Genomic DNA, 15,426 nt, shown 5'->3' with positions numbered 1-15,426 from the left:
CTTTAACGTCTTTCAGCAATATTTTATCATTTTCAGCATGTAAGCTTCTGGGCATTATTTTTTCAAATATGTTTTTCAAATATGTGTCCTCTTTCTTTTCTCCTTGTAAGAGTCCAAGGATGTGTATGTTGGTACCTTCGATGGGGTCCCACATGTCTCTGATGTCCTGTTCACTTTCCTTTATTCTTCTTTCTGCTATTGATACCACACGGTATCTATTGATCTATTTTCAAGGTTGCTGATTCTTTCTTCGGCTAGCTCACATCTGCTTCATGCTCAGTCCCGCTAGTAAATCTTTAATTTTAGTTATTGCATTTTTCAACTCCAGAATTCCTATTTGGTTCCTTTTTAAATTAGTTCTGTCTCCTTATTCACATCCTCCATTTAGTGAGACATCACTGTTGTCCTTTCTGTTAATTATTTAGATATGCTTTCCTTTAGCTCTTTGGATAGATTTATAATAGCTCACCTAAAGTCTTTGTCTACGAAGCCCCTCAGCAGCATTTTCTGTTGGCTGTTTTTTTCCTGTATATTTGGCATGCTTTCATGTTTCTCTGCATGACTTAATTTTTTGTTGAAAACTGGACGTTTCAGTTAATAAATTGTAACAACTCTGGCATAAAATCCCCCCCATCCCCCCACACACAGGGTTTGTTGTTGTTGCTGTGCTTTTGTTGTTACCGTTTTTGCTGTTTTACTTATGGCTTATTTATTTGGCAACTTTTCCATCTAATTCCATAGATTGTGTATTTCCCTGTAGTTTGTAGGCACTGAGTTCTCTGCTACCCCTTCTTTTAAAGTTCTTTTTCGATTTTTTAAGCCTGGCTTCCTTGGGTACTGCTGGATCCGCATAATTTAGTTGTCGGACAGCGATCAGTTGGGAGATTGCCTTTGTCAAAGTAAAACTTACACTGGGCAAAGTTAAATAGGCCAGGAAGACTTTATTCAAGGCTATTACAATGAGAGAGACGGGGAGGGAGAAGAAAGAGAAAGAGAAAGAGAAAGAAAAAAAGAGCGAGCAGAACTCAATCTGGGCTCGACTTCATTGAAACAGAGATTTTGAGAGCTGCGGTAGGGGGTTCATAGGCCACCTGTGTTTGCTAACTGACCTTATTCAAAGGAAAAGTAAATGTCTCCTATCGTCATGACAGGAGGGAGTGTTACATTTGGAGCATGGAGACTCCTGGTCTCCTCCAGACACTGTCTTCCTTGCTAAGTGCATTTCCAAGGGAGATCCTTGGGCTGTGACACCAGCAAGAGATTTTTTTAAAGTTTTACATCTCAAAGGGGCAGAGAAAGAATTTACCATCGAAACTTTTCTAAAGTAAATGCTCTAAAGAAGAGAGCAGGTTCTTAGAATCAGGAAGAAGCCTAACATAAAATTCATTCAAGCTGAGGGGAACATTGAAGCCATTCTAGTCGCCTTAAATTCCTCGCCTCTATGTCTTATACCCTTCGGCAAGGGGATAAGTACGAGAAGGCGTGCCTTCGAACTTCAGGCAGTTTGTAAGACAGCCTCACCTTTCACTTCCTGCTTGCTCAGGGCCTCCAGTACAGACGAAGTGAGTCACTGGAACCTTCTCCTTTCGTGGTTTTTTCTCGGGCATGCACAAAGCTTTGTGCATATGCAGTCTTTTAGATCCCCATGACTATGTAGCAACTGTACAAAGTTCTCTATGGCTTTAATTCTCTAGGATTTACTTTTAAATTCCCAGCCAAGCTTTTGTTTGCCCCAGCCGAAACCACAGCCTGAGCATCTGTGATGTTGCCAGAAATTTGTTGCTTTATTAATTCCCTGGGGGTGGGAATTTTTTTCTCTCTGCTGAGTTGAGCTCTGAGTCAAATCAAGTGGCCACAACATCCTGGGAATAGAGATTTTTCCAGGGGGCTGCAAGTTAGAAAACAAATTATTGCGCTCTGGCTATGGTGCTTTTAACAGAGTTGCAAAAAAGAGATCAGGCCTCTCTGTTTGCCGCAAGATTGCTGCTGGCTTTGGGTGACAATGAGCTAGGGAAGGGGCACGCTAGAAATAGCCCAAAGTTATCCCACAAGACTCACTGTCTTGCCAAGATTTAGTACTTTCTCTTAGACAGATGGTTTTCATTTCTTTGTATAGCCGGTTGATTTTTAGAGTTCTGAAATGGTCAGCGACAAAGTTCTTTGCCTTGCTCACATCCACCCTTACTGTCTACCCCAGGCCTTCACTATCTCTCACTCAGATGTGTGTGTAGGCACGCGTGCACACCTCCATCCATTTTTGGATTTATTTTGGTGTGAAACATTGGAAGTGACCTAAATGAGTTAGTTTCTGCTACAGTAGCTAGCTTCCTTCCCTGACATCATTTATCGAATAATTCATCTGTGTCTATTGATTTGCGATGCTTTATTTAGCAAATGTTTGGATTGCGTTATATTCTAGCATAATAGACTTTCTCTTCTGTTCCATTGATTTTTCTCTCACGTGATCTTCGTTTGTTTTCTGACTGAGGTTGTGTGCAGCAGATCCGCCTTCGATCGAGAAATATTTAAACATCTTTTATGCGTATTTGCCTCTATGTGCAAAATTTATTCTGCTTTTTGAGGAGTTCCATAAGAACGAATATTTCCAAAAATGCTGAGTCATATATACTTTTATTAGGATCCCAGATCTGCCTCCTCGCTTTTTAAGTGGCCTACGATGAATTAGTGAACTTCTCTGAGCCTCAGTTCCCTAACGGTAAAAACAAGTGAAGGAAACCTTCCTTGTGAGATTATGAGATGATGCACATGAAAGTGACCAGTATTACACCTGGAATAGAGTGATTGTTCCATAAATACATCTGCTCTGTACCTCGTCCCACCCCCTCCTCCTACTTCTGTGTAGTCAGCTAGTTAATTCAACTTTTTTTTTTTTTAAGAAAGGAAATCCACATTTTAGGTGATCTCATATCTCCAGTTGTCCTTCTGTGAGGCCACTGGGATCCTTAGCATCACTTTTAAGTGGAAGGTACTCTGAGGGAGGATGCAGGATGCTCTCTGGCTAAAATGGAGCACCACCACTGCCTCAGGCTCCAGGCTGAAGCTGCTCTCTCTAGTGAAGGTCCGTGGTTGTCCGCCCTCAAGTTCACCTTCATTTCACCTCCGTGTTCCCCTCCAACCAGAGCTGTGCAGGAGGTGACAGGACAGCGAGGGCTCGTCATCACCCGCTCCACATTCCCCTCTTCTGGCCGCTGGGGAGGACACTGGCTGGGAGACAACACGGCCGCGTGGGACCAGCTGAGGAAATCTATCATTGGTGTGTGGGCTTAACCCCGGGGGCCTCTGCTGGTGGGGAAGGGACTGGGTGTGTGCTCCTCAGCCGCATTGGTTGTGTGTAATCATTGTCTCACCTAACTGTATCTTCTCATTGCAGGCATGATGGAGTTCAGTCTCTTTGGGATATCTTATGTAAGTCACGTTTGGGCCGTTACTAATGACCCAGTCAGAGCTTGGTGTTTCTGCAACCGACAAAGTCTCAGCTCATGCTCTAATTTCGTGTCTTCTCAGACAGGGGCAGATATCTGTGGGTTCTTTGGAGATGCAGAATATGAGATGTGTGTTCGCTGGATGCAACTGGGGGCGTTTTACCCGTTTTCCAGAAACCACAACAACATCGGGACGAGGGTGAGGCGGCGGTTTATGCTGCAGCTGTTTTCTGTGCCCGAATCACAACTTCCTTTTAGCCGTCAAAAGCATCCTAAGAATTTGTGAAGAAAACTCATAAAAAATCACCAGAACCTCCCTTTCTTGGAAAACTCACAGAGTTTAAAACCCCAGGATTACCAACAATTTTCAAGAATATACTTGTTCTCATCTCTTGGGGTGTTAGTGCCTATGAGGAGAGAAGCATGGATGGCTCCCTGTGGGGCTCAGATAAATGGAGCTTCCTTTGCTTTTAAGAATAGTGACTTTATACTAGGCTCACATCCACCCAAGATATGTTAGAGACCCACAGAGACCCATGTCTGTACACAGGTACAGGGCCAAGGCCAGGCCTGAGCAGGGGACTTAGGAGTCTGTGATAAAGAGGAGGAAGCAGGAAGCTCTAGTTTAGTAAGATGGCTGGAGTGGGGGAAAGGCTAGAAACGAAGGGAGAAATGGTGTGTAGCCCACCTATGGGATACATGCCAGCTGGTCCTTTCTTGATACCATGAGGATGGAGTAGAGGAGAAGTGATCTATCATATGCTCCTTCATCCCTTTAGAGACAAGATCCTGTAGCCTGGAATTCAACCTTTGAGATGTACTCGAGAAAAGTCCTCCAGACCAGGTACACCCTGCTGCCTTACCTCTACACGCTGATGCACGAGGCTCACGTTGAGGGCAGCACTGTCGTCCGACCCCTTCTCCACGAGTGAGTGTAACCTGTTTCCCCAAGCCACAGGTCCGGGAATGCCTTGTGAATAATCCTCCGCAGCAGTCATGACAGTATGAGTCGTTCTTTATTCTTAATTTTTAAGGTTTAGCGATGACAACACAACATGGGATATAGACAGTCAATTCATGCTGGGCCCCGCCATCCTAATCAGCCCCGTGCTGGAAAGCGTGAGTTTTCCACAAACCGTCCCATCCCATAATCTAAACACAGGAAGGGCATTCTAAAGACGATTTCCTCCGGCTCACTAGTCTTTTTCTTTTCTCCAAGTCTCTCTTAATGAAAACATAACCTTCATTGATTTCTCATCGCAATGTCTCGTCACCTTGCGTCCTTAAAAGTTCACCTCTTTAAAAAATTTATTTTTCTGTGTATATGAAGAATTTCCCAGTATCTTTCTCCCAAAAAACCTCTGAACTCTTAAAATTATTAATAAAGTATCCATTTGAGCTTGATTCTACAGAAAGAATTTTCAAAGTTAAAATTAAATTATTGGCGTATTCATAATGATCTGTGGATTTTGCATTTCAGAACACTTTCGAGATCCGCGCGTACTTCCCCAGAGCCCGTTGGTATGACTATAGCACGGTAAGAACTCACATATTTCGCGAGGAACCAGATTGGTCCACGCAGGCTGGAGCAGGCTAGTTTTCTCGTGACTTCCAGGCACATATTTTCCAAGACAATCATTTTCCATGTTTCTGCCATGCCAGGTTCGTTTAAATAAAAATGTCCACAAAAGCATAACTAGATAAAATCTGATGCCCCTATCACATCGACTCCTCACCGATGCCTTACCTTTTCTGGAAAATAAAGAGAAAAGACTAGATTTCCGGAGTTTTTAGCAAAGCTGAAAGTCAGAGATTTTCTCCTTAGATTTGCAGTATTTTGCTGACTTTCCACCACGCTTCCGTGGGAAGGAAAGACTTGTTATAAGGCATGTGTTCATTTCGTGCATTTGTCATCCATCCTCGTCTGTATTCTCCCTGCTAGGAATCTGGCAGTGAATCCACCGGTGAGTGGAGGGTCCTGGAGGCTCCCCTCGACCACATCAACCTCCATGTGAGAGGAGGCTACATCCTGCCTTGGCAAGAGCCTGCGATGAACACTCTCTTAAGGTACCTGATGGCTTCGCTTCATGGGAATGAGGTGGCCTCACGGGAGCCGCCTACCTCAACCTGTCTCTGTGGATAAATAAACCAAGTCTCAGACAGTGGCACTGGTTTGATTTGAGCGGGACCTGGGGGAGGAAAAGTTCATGAAGTCAGTCTTGGGGACATCTTTTTTTTTTTTTAAGTTTATTGAGGTAACATTGGTTAATGCAATTATATAATTTTCAGGTGTACATTATCATTTGACATCTGTATATTCTATTGTGTGTTTACCACCCAAAAGTCGAGTTTCCTTCAGCTTCCTATATTTGATCCCCTTTCCCCCTTCTCCCTCCCCCTCACTCTATATTTGACCCCCTATCCGTCTACACTCCCCGATCCTCCCCACCCCACTAGTAACCACTACCCTATCTATAGCTCTGTCAAAAGTCAGAGCAAAAATTCCCAAAAGCAGCAGCATGCACCTCTTTTCCACACGATTAAAGAATTGGGACTATTAATGATCTTTTTGATTTGTGATGTCTCTCCTGGGATTTAGTGTTCATTCCCAGGTCACCTTTGGTTGACCCGAGGAGAGATTATGTATATGCATGTGTGTATGCATGCATACATGCATACACATTACATTAAGGAGAACCTGTTATATCAAGAGAGACACACATAGAAAGAACAATAACAGCACAAAAGGAGGGAAGTTAACTTTCAGCCTTGCAGGGTGAAGCATGGTTTCATATGAAAGAGGACTTTGAGCTGAGTCTTGAATAATGAACAGATTTTAAATGTTTGAAGACAAGGGAAAGAGATATTCTCGGAGGGTGAAAGAACTAAAGATGAAAAGTTGAGTTGGCTTTGAGGAATAGAAAACCATTCAGTTTAACCGGAGCATAGAGAAGTGAGAGGGATATAAATAAATAAAATTCAAGCAGATTAGGGTCAGGTCATGGAGAGTTTTGAATGCTGGGATAAGTATGTTGCATTTTATTCTGTAGCAATCTGGAAGCTACTGAAGGGTGCTTTTTTAATGCTTTTTTTTTGTGGGGGGGTAGGGTCTTTTCCTTCAAGAGGAAGTAGCTTCTTATATTACTTATAATATGTATATAAGTAAAGTATGTGCATTTGATTTTGAAAGTTGAAGTTGAAACGTTTACCAAACGTTTCATTAAATTTTAAATGTGTTTTCCATTAGTTTTTTTTTTTATGTGCATTTTTAATCCATTACCTTTTTTTGTTTGGATGAATAATATTTTCAACAGAAGCTATCCTTCGTTCTTATAACCTATGATCTAGAGAAAAATAACTCTTTTTTTTTTTTCATAGTCGACAAAAATTTATGGGATTGACTGTTGCTTTGGATGACAGTGGCACAGCTGAAGGTCAAATGTTCTGGGACGACGGACAAAGCATTGGTGAGCGTGAACTTTCCATAGTCTCAATACGGCATTCAGAAAAGCCACACCCTAGGAGCTCAGGACATAATTGACATAAACTGAAAACGTATCTTAATTTTCTGCTACTGTTAACAAAAGAAAGGTGTCGGGACAATTTTTACAGCTTTTGCCTGCTCATTTATAGTACACTCTAGTTATTTTGGAAGAGTTTGTGGTCCCCGGGTTCATAGGTTCAGTAAACTGATGCTGTGGATTCAGCCAGAGGCGAACTCCGTATAGCTGTCTCACTCCGATAAGAGGGTGTGGATGCAAACATCGGGCTGACAGTTCGTCCTCAGTGGTTTACAAACCTGGCTAAGTTATTTGGGCCGGCCGTCGATAACCAGGCATCTTTTTCCTCCAAAGTAAGATCCACTCGAGAGACGAATTAGAGCTTTGAAAATGTCTTAGTGTCTCAGAAACAGGGAATTAAGTATTGTCTGTCAATGAAATATCATTCTTCATGCTTTCTTTCCCCAATCTAGGGACATGATAGTTCTACCTTACATAATCGGTATTTGTCACTATACTCAAAACAACCTCTTCCTCAGGTGTTTCTATAGAAACACTGACACACTGTTATCAACCAATGCCATTTTCTAATATTTATTACTGTAGACCAGAACATTCCAAGCTTATAACATGTCACAGTACCCAGAATTATAGCTTATTTTTCACTAGCAATCTTTCTAAAGATTTCCGCCTTTAAGTTTTCATTATTATAAGGATAACATTTTCATTAAAGAAAAGCATTTTAAAGATAGAAAATTAGAAAAAAAATAATCACTTTTAATATTTTTTGCTATATTGCCTTCTGTTTTCATATTAAGAAAATTTTTAAATTTTTTATATTGCTGAAAACATACTGCCTATTTAATTTATGAATCCTGTTTCTTTGCATTTAACATATGACAGAAATATGTCTAGATGTTATTATATGCTCCTTATAAACACCATTATGGTTCCCACATTCCACTGAGAGAATATGATAAAATTTATCTAACTTTCTGTAATTACTCTCTACCCAGGATAGAGGACATTTTCAGTTTTCATTGTTATAAATAACAACCTTGATTATTAACCTTTGTTCGTATTTCAGATTGTTTCCATACAGTAAATTCCTAGAAGGAAAATTCTTTTTAATCAACTTTATAGAGTTATAGTTACATAAATAAAACATATCCGTTTTAAATACACAGTTCCATAAGTTTTGACAAATGTATATAGTTGTATAGCCACAGCCACAATAAGACCGTGGAATGTTTTTATAAGGCACATGGAGGCTTCATTACAGAGGCAGATAACATGATTTAATATATAGAGAGAATTACTGGCACATGGATACTGAATAAAATGTATGCTTAATATGCAAGATAAATAAAACTCCATTATAAGCCTTTAAGATGTTTTACGTTTACATCAGTGTGGTGAACATGACAACAGGAAGTCCAAAAGCCAGAGAAAGGGAATTAACGGTCACCTGAACCAGGTTTAAGGAAGTAGCAGGACTTCAACCTAGTAAGAGAATAATATGCCACAATACCAATTTTTAAATTTAAGAACTATTTTTGACTGATGGGCTAGAATGTTCCTATCTATTGGGAAGTACATATTTTCCTTCAATTAAATCTGTGTAAAAGATGAAATTTTAATCAGGGATTTGTTTGGTGAACAAGAAATTATATCAAAAGGAGCTAGTGGCCATGACGAGGTAGTGAATACTATTATCACTTCAGTGACACTCTTGCCAAGGTGACTGCAGACTATTTGCACTGTCAGGTCATGCCACGTATATACTGGGGTGATTAGGCAGGAAGTAATTCCATCATAATGGCATGGAACATGGGCGATAAAGCCAGTTTAGAGAACGGTGAGAGATAACGAGAGTCCGAGCTGTCCGTGGGCTCTCCCGTGACAGCACAGATTCTGGATATGTGATGATTGAAAGGGTGGTGAGGAGTGGGCTGGTAGACCTTGGTGGATTACGACAAACAGAAGTCGTACGTTGGATTTAAAGATTCATCGGTAGAAATTGTTTTTGAAAAGTACATTTTTATGAGAAAGAAATGCCTTCTGTTTTTCTTTTACTTCTTGGGCTTGACTTCAACTTTTTTTGTAATAGCTTTATTAAGATGTAATTCACACACCGTGTAATTCACTCACTTAGAGATACAATTCACTGATTTCAGTGGTGTAACCACGACACAGTCAATTTTAGAACAATTTCTTCTTCCCTAAAATAAGTCCTGTACCTTCTTAGATATCTCCCCTTCCTCATCCCCAACACCCACCATTCTCTCTAGCCCTAGGAAACACAGCCCTAGGCATTCCCTAATCTACTTTCTGTCGCTGCATATCTCTATATAATGAACATTTCATATAAAGGGGATCATGCAGAGTCACATAAATAAAATAAATGTGATCTGTTCTGACTGGCTTCTTTCACTTAGCATAATGTATTCCAGGTTCCACCATGTTGTAGCATATATTTGTACTTCAATTTTTTTTTATATGGCTGAATAATTTTCCATTGTATGTGTATACCACATTTCATATATCCATTCATCAGTTGATAGATGTTTGGGTTGTTTCTATTTGTTCACTATCATGAACATCTCTGTACAAGTTTTTGTATAGAAATATTTTTTCAATTCTCTTGGGTCCATACCTAGGAGTAGAATTTCTGGGTTATATGACAACCATATGTTTAATGTTTTGGGGAACTTCCAGATTCTTTCACAAAGAGGCTACACCATTTTACATTTCGCCAGCAGTGTATGAGAGATCCAGTTTCTTCACGTCCTCGTCAGCCCTCATTATTATCTGTCTTTTCGAATATAGTCTTCCTAGTGGGTGTGAAGTAATATCTCACTGTGGTTTCAATTGATTTGCATTTCCCTGATAACTAATGCCATTGAGCATCTTTTCATGTACTTGCTGGCCACTTGTATATCTTCTTTGGGGAAATATGTATTCATATCCTGTGTCAATTTTTAAACTAGAGGGTCTTTTTGATACTGAAATGTAAGTGTTCTTTAAATAATCTAGATATGTTCTTTATCGGATATATGATTTACACAATTTTCTCCTATTCCGTATGTTTTCTTTGTGTTATCAGTAGTATCCATTTGAGGCCCAAAAGTTTTTCATTTCAATGAAGTCAAATTTATTTATTTTTTTGCTTGTGCTTTTTATGTTATACTAAAAAAAGTTGCCAGATCTAAGGTCACAAAGATTTACCCTGGTTTTTTTTTATTTTTTTCCTAAATTTTCATAGTTTAAGCTCTTATATTTAGGTCTTTGAGCAATTTTGAGTGAATTTTTGAATATGGCGTGAGATCCAACTTTATTCTTTTGCACATGGATATCCAGTAATACCAGTACATTTTGTGAAAAGATTAATCTTTCACCATTGAATTGTTTTGGCACCCTTGTTGAACATCAATTTACTTTAAATGTGAAAGTGTTAACTGAGAACACAGAAAAAAACCTTCTCATATGAAAATATATATCTTCATATTTTAAATAATCATTCATTCTTATGCCACTACCACCTCTCTTGATTACAGTTGCTTTGACATAGGTTTCGAAATCAGGAAGTAAGAGTCTTCCAACTTTCTCTTTTTCAAGAAAATGCCTTTTTAAAAACAGGTTTCCTCAACCTTGATAGTATTGACATATTGAGCTAGATCATTCCTTGTTGCAGTGGTGACGGGGCTGTTAATGATAAGATGTTTCGTATCACCCCCACCCTCTACCCATTAGATGCCAAAAGCACTTCCCCCAACCCCAAGATATATGTGTCTCTAGAGATTGCCAAATGTTCCACCAGTGTCTCTAGAGATTGCCAAATGTTCCACCAGAAAAATCTCTGCCGGTTGAGAACCAGTGTTTTATGGGAATCTAGAGTCCTTTTATACAGCTTGAGCTAATTAGGACTAGATGATTGATGGGATGTCATAGTGGGTTCATAACGCACAGTTGATATGCAAAATCAGCCCCTTAAGAGCAATATATTTCAAAAATCTATGAGAAAAAATGAATTTTCTACAAAACTTTAGGCTTCTACAACAAATGTATTTCAGTCTCAAGGTTAAAAAATCAATGGTCCCTGAAAGTTTTAAATTTTTTTCACTTTTTAACTTCCATAGAGAAGTTCTTTGTCCCTCTTCACCAAACAGACTTAGAACATAATATTAAGTAACTTGCCTGAGTTTGCACAGCTACTGAGTATAAGAGCGGAGATTTGAATCCGTGTCAATCTGACTTGAGAGTCTGAATCCTGACCACACTCCTCTGCTTTGAGCCTTTAGCATCACAGCTATCTGAACTCTCATGGCTGTGTGCTTGCTGTGTTGGCACAGAGCAAGAAAAAAACTATCAGTAGCCTCCACACGTCTTCTCCTGCGGTAGAAGACCTCAGTCCAACCCAGGTCCTCTGGTCTTGCACCTCTAAACACCCTTTTCCATGTGCACATCTCTACACTAACCTGGGACAAAGTACTCCCTCAGCTGCTCTCTGTCGTGCTCCCTGGAGAAGTCATAATTATCCCGATCACTAATTGTGATCCCATTGAGACATTTTCTGACTCTATGAAGATTATCTGCTACAGTTGAAGTAATGAGTGGTTGCTTATTGTTTCTTTCTTTCTTTCTTTCTTTTTTCTTTTTTTTGGCTTGCAGATACCTATGAAAATGGCATCTATTTCTTGGCAAAGTTTACAGCAGCTCAGGTATGACTTTTGTTTTTTTAATTTTATAAATCTTTTTCGAGTAAGCTGCAGATTAAACATTATCAATTAATTGTATCAATGTAATATCCCACATCTTAATTAAAATAAATAAGAAACAGTCCTTATTTTGACAATTACCTTGTATACCATAACTCTACAAGAAGAAACTTGTGATTCATGTATGCTGGGGGGAAAATGAGTCCTTAAATGTATAACATTCTGGTAATGAGACAGCATTTTTGGGGTGATAAAATTTTGAAAGGTAAGTGCTAGATCAGCTATCTGTTGCACAACAGTGCTACATAACAAACAACCTCAAAACTTTAGCAGCACGTAAGAAAAAATACTTATTTAGCTCATGAGTTTGCAGTGTTCAGGCGATATGGGCTGGACTTGGCTGATCTTGGCTGGCTCTCATGCATCTGTTATCAGGCATGGGTCTCTTAGGCTGCTTGGGTGATCCTGACCATACTCACTCACATATCTGGGAGGTCAGCTGGCTGTTAGATGACCTTAGACAGCCTTATGGATAGGTCTGAGCATGATCTTTTCATGATTATGGAAGTGGAGAAAAATAAAGGTGGAAATAACTGAGCACTTTTTAAAATCTCCATTTGCATCAAGTTGACTAATATCCCATTAGCAACGCAAAGTCACATGGCCAAGTCCAGACACAAAAGTGAGATAGAATGCCCATCCAGAGAGGGAAGGCATTGCAAAATTACAGGGAAAGGGGTATGGATATGGAGGAGTGAATACCTAGAGACAGTGACGCAGTCAATCCACCGTGCATGTTTAGTGATTCCACGGATAACCTATATAATTTGAATTAGAGTGGAAGGCTCATTCTGTGTCAAATCTTGAATCTGCTTCTCTATAATTTTTTCCATTGATTTGAACTAAGGAATAGTATAACACAAATCTATTTGTCTTTTATACATAACAGTGCTTCAAGTATTTGAAGATGTCTATCATATATCTCTTCTGTCTTCTCTTTTTGAAATTATATACCCCCAGGCTAACCTCACACTTCCTCTGTTTTGTGCTTATACTGATTTCCGGGTATGATTATTCTGTTTGGACTACAATTAGTGTAGATTTCTCTTAAAACATGGTGCCCAAGATTGAGAGAATATTTTAGAGCTGCACTATCCAGTATGATAACTACCATCAATATTTAGCATCATCAAATTTCCTGTAGCAGGTTCTCAGAAAGCACATGTTCATGAAATGTATAAGAATAAAACAGTGAACCAGTACAACAGTAGTAGTTTGAGGTTTTATAACGTTTCAATGTGGAATGTAGCCCATCCTTATGTGTATTTTCTCTTTATACATCTTTTACAGAATGCGTTGCACATTCAGACCATACACAATAAGTATTTGAATGACTCGAATCCCCTGAAAGTTGGATATATTAGAATCTGGGGGACAAGCTCTACTTATGTGACACAAGTCACTGTTACCTATGACAACCAGCAGTTCATGGAGATGAATTTCAAGAGTGACCCCTACAATCGGGTATGTCTCAAAGGAATGTTATTGTATCATAAGTTAATTTTATTATTTGGGAAAGTTATCACCACTATTATCATTGTTATATTTACTTATATTTGAAAGGTTATAGATATGTACAATAGATATGTTCCTGAAAAGTCACGAGTGATGAATCATATTGTAAAATGCACACTGCAATCAATGATCAGTGGTCTGATGAAGACCTTTTCATGTGCTGTGTTAAGGTTGGTCTCCCAGCCTAGCATAAGAAAACTTATTTACACCTGCAGCAGAGCCTCAAACAAGGAAAGAGGGATCCCATAAAACCATTGTTGGAAGTTTTGCCCTCCTTCCTGAAATTGCTCATATCCCTGGTCAAATAGATAGATCTTACAGGTTGGTGAAAAATGGCAGTAAACTGTGGTCCTCATCAAAATCAATGCGCCCCACCCATGATGTGAGGTAAAATAATTTGGTTAACAAAACAGAGGGACATAAGTAGCAGGCCCCACTAGACCCTTCAGTAGAGTTTGCTTTAGTTGCCAGAACCAACTCATTGGAAGGCAAATTACCAGTAGAGTTACCAAGAGCAACCACAGAGGGAAGGGCATCCTGCTTTGGAACACTAGATCTATCGCAAATATGGATCCGGTAACCCATTGCGGGTGGTTTAGAAAAGTCATAATAGAAAATATAGTTGCTGTTCTCTAAAAGGTGAAAAGAGTGTCCTACTGGTTTTTGAATTTTGGAAAATGACCCTCTTGAACACTCAATTAGATTCTCTCTCTCTAGTCTCTTTTAGTTGTCTATTTCAGATTTTTTTTTTTTCTCCCTGAACTATTGCATTCAAAACCACCCTTTGCAAGTAATTACCGACAGTTAAGACTGATGTGGAAAATCTTTGAATACCTTGTTGGAAAACTTTGTAGCATATCAGATACATCTTTGTTTTGTGCTGGTCTTAGCCTATCAATAACCAAGACTGTGGCAGACCAGCTCTCGTGGTTCTCATAGTGATTGCAAGATGCCCTTCAACAATACCCATCAGGAAAATTTGAAAAGGGATACAGATTTATATCTTATAAGATCTGGAAATTACACAGTACTGATGGGGCTACACAATAAGGTCATCGGGGAGCGGGGGGTGGGGGAGAGAGAGAGAGAGAACCCCAAAAAACTAGCTCAAGCATGAGATGGGCCTGGGGCTTCTGCTTTTATTGGGCTCAAGGGTGGAGGCTGAGGGTTTCCAGGGCTCACTCTTTATTGGTGAATTTAAAACATAAGAGTGGGAAATTAAAGCAGGGGAAGAGAAAACAAACAAAAAGCCCAAATGGTCAGTTGTTGAAATCAACTAAGATCACGGAAGCAGAGGCACCTCCATGGGCTTGAATTGGATGCCTCTTTGAAATGGACACCTCTGGCAGTTAAAGCTTAAGACAGGTACTTGCTTTACAAAAAGATCAAAATCAAAATCAAAATCAAGGTTTGCACTATACTACTATTGCCAGGTGTTATACTAACTAAGTGTCAGGGATGGTGAAAACATAAAACCAGGATGCTCTCAGGAAGGTTACAATCTAGTGGCAGAGCAAAGAGATTTTTATGAGCATTGGTTTTAATCAAAGCTGCAAATAGTTGCGAGCAGTGTGGTTCTGACTAAATGAAGTACAAGGAAACATTTGTAACACAAGGATTATGCACACAGCGCGTCTCCCCACGATTTTCAGTCTGGAACCAGTGTGACTGGAGAGGGAGTCTTTCTATCCTTCTGTTGCTCTCTGGGAAAAGAATGAATACATCATTTTTTGTTAAGTGTGAGGTAAATGTGATCTTTAAGATATTGTAAAATACCAACTTTATCTCTTCTTTTCTGGCAGACACTAACTATTCAATTGACTGACAAGATAATCAGCCTGGAAAAGTTAACTGAGGTTACCTGGATTCACAGTGGCTCTGTAGTTACTACTACACCTTCGACGAGCGTTTTCTCCACGAGTTCTCTGCGTCCTTCCTTATCTACTACTCAGACTACCGATTCTGAGACCATCACCGCTAGTACTGTTACTACAAGTACTATTACTGCCGACACTGTTACTCTTTCTGTCCCAACCACTCCTTTCCCTACAAGTACTACAGAACTTAAAACTAGCACTACTGTTATGGATGTCACTACTCCTTTCACTACACGTACTGCTGCCAGCACTAGTATTACTCTTCCTATCATAACCACTCCTTTCCCTACAAGTACTACTGAACTTACAACTA

At 39.6% G+C, this 15,426-nt stretch overlaps 1 protein-coding gene across 1 annotated transcript in view; it reads left to right on the top strand.

Moving 5' to 3' along the window:
- The window catches only part of MGAM2 (maltase-glucoamylase 2 (putative)), a 72,028-nt gene that overhangs the window by 55,956 nt on the left and 646 nt on the right, over positions 1–15,426 (top strand). Inside the window, exons 38-48 of the mRNA XM_039860601.1 lie at positions 3,141–3,274; positions 3,392–3,426; positions 3,526–3,642; positions 4,223–4,371; positions 4,478–4,562; positions 4,924–4,980; positions 5,386–5,510; positions 6,822–6,910; positions 11,615–11,664; positions 13,012–13,185; positions 15,039–15,426. The exon at positions 15,039–15,426 is cut by the window's right edge and continues 646 nt beyond it. Of these exons, the coding sequence (XP_039716535.1) occupies positions 3,141–3,274; positions 3,392–3,426; positions 3,526–3,642; positions 4,223–4,371; positions 4,478–4,562; positions 4,924–4,980; positions 5,386–5,510; positions 6,822–6,910; positions 11,615–11,664; positions 13,012–13,185; positions 15,039–15,426 (1,403 nt within the window). The remainder of the gene's footprint in view (positions 1–3,140; positions 3,275–3,391; positions 3,427–3,525; positions 3,643–4,222; positions 4,372–4,477; positions 4,563–4,923; positions 4,981–5,385; positions 5,511–6,821; positions 6,911–11,614; positions 11,665–13,011; positions 13,186–15,038) is intronic.

This window comes from Pteropus medius, unplaced genomic scaffold, assembly GCF_902729225.1.
Source record: "Pteropus medius unplaced genomic scaffold, Ma_sr-lr_union100, whole genome shotgun sequence".
Taxonomy (NCBI): Eukaryota; Metazoa; Chordata; class Mammalia; order Chiroptera; family Pteropodidae; genus Pteropus; species Pteropus medius.
Note: the sequence above shows the minus strand (reverse complement) of the source record. Positions and strands in the feature narration are given on the sequence as shown.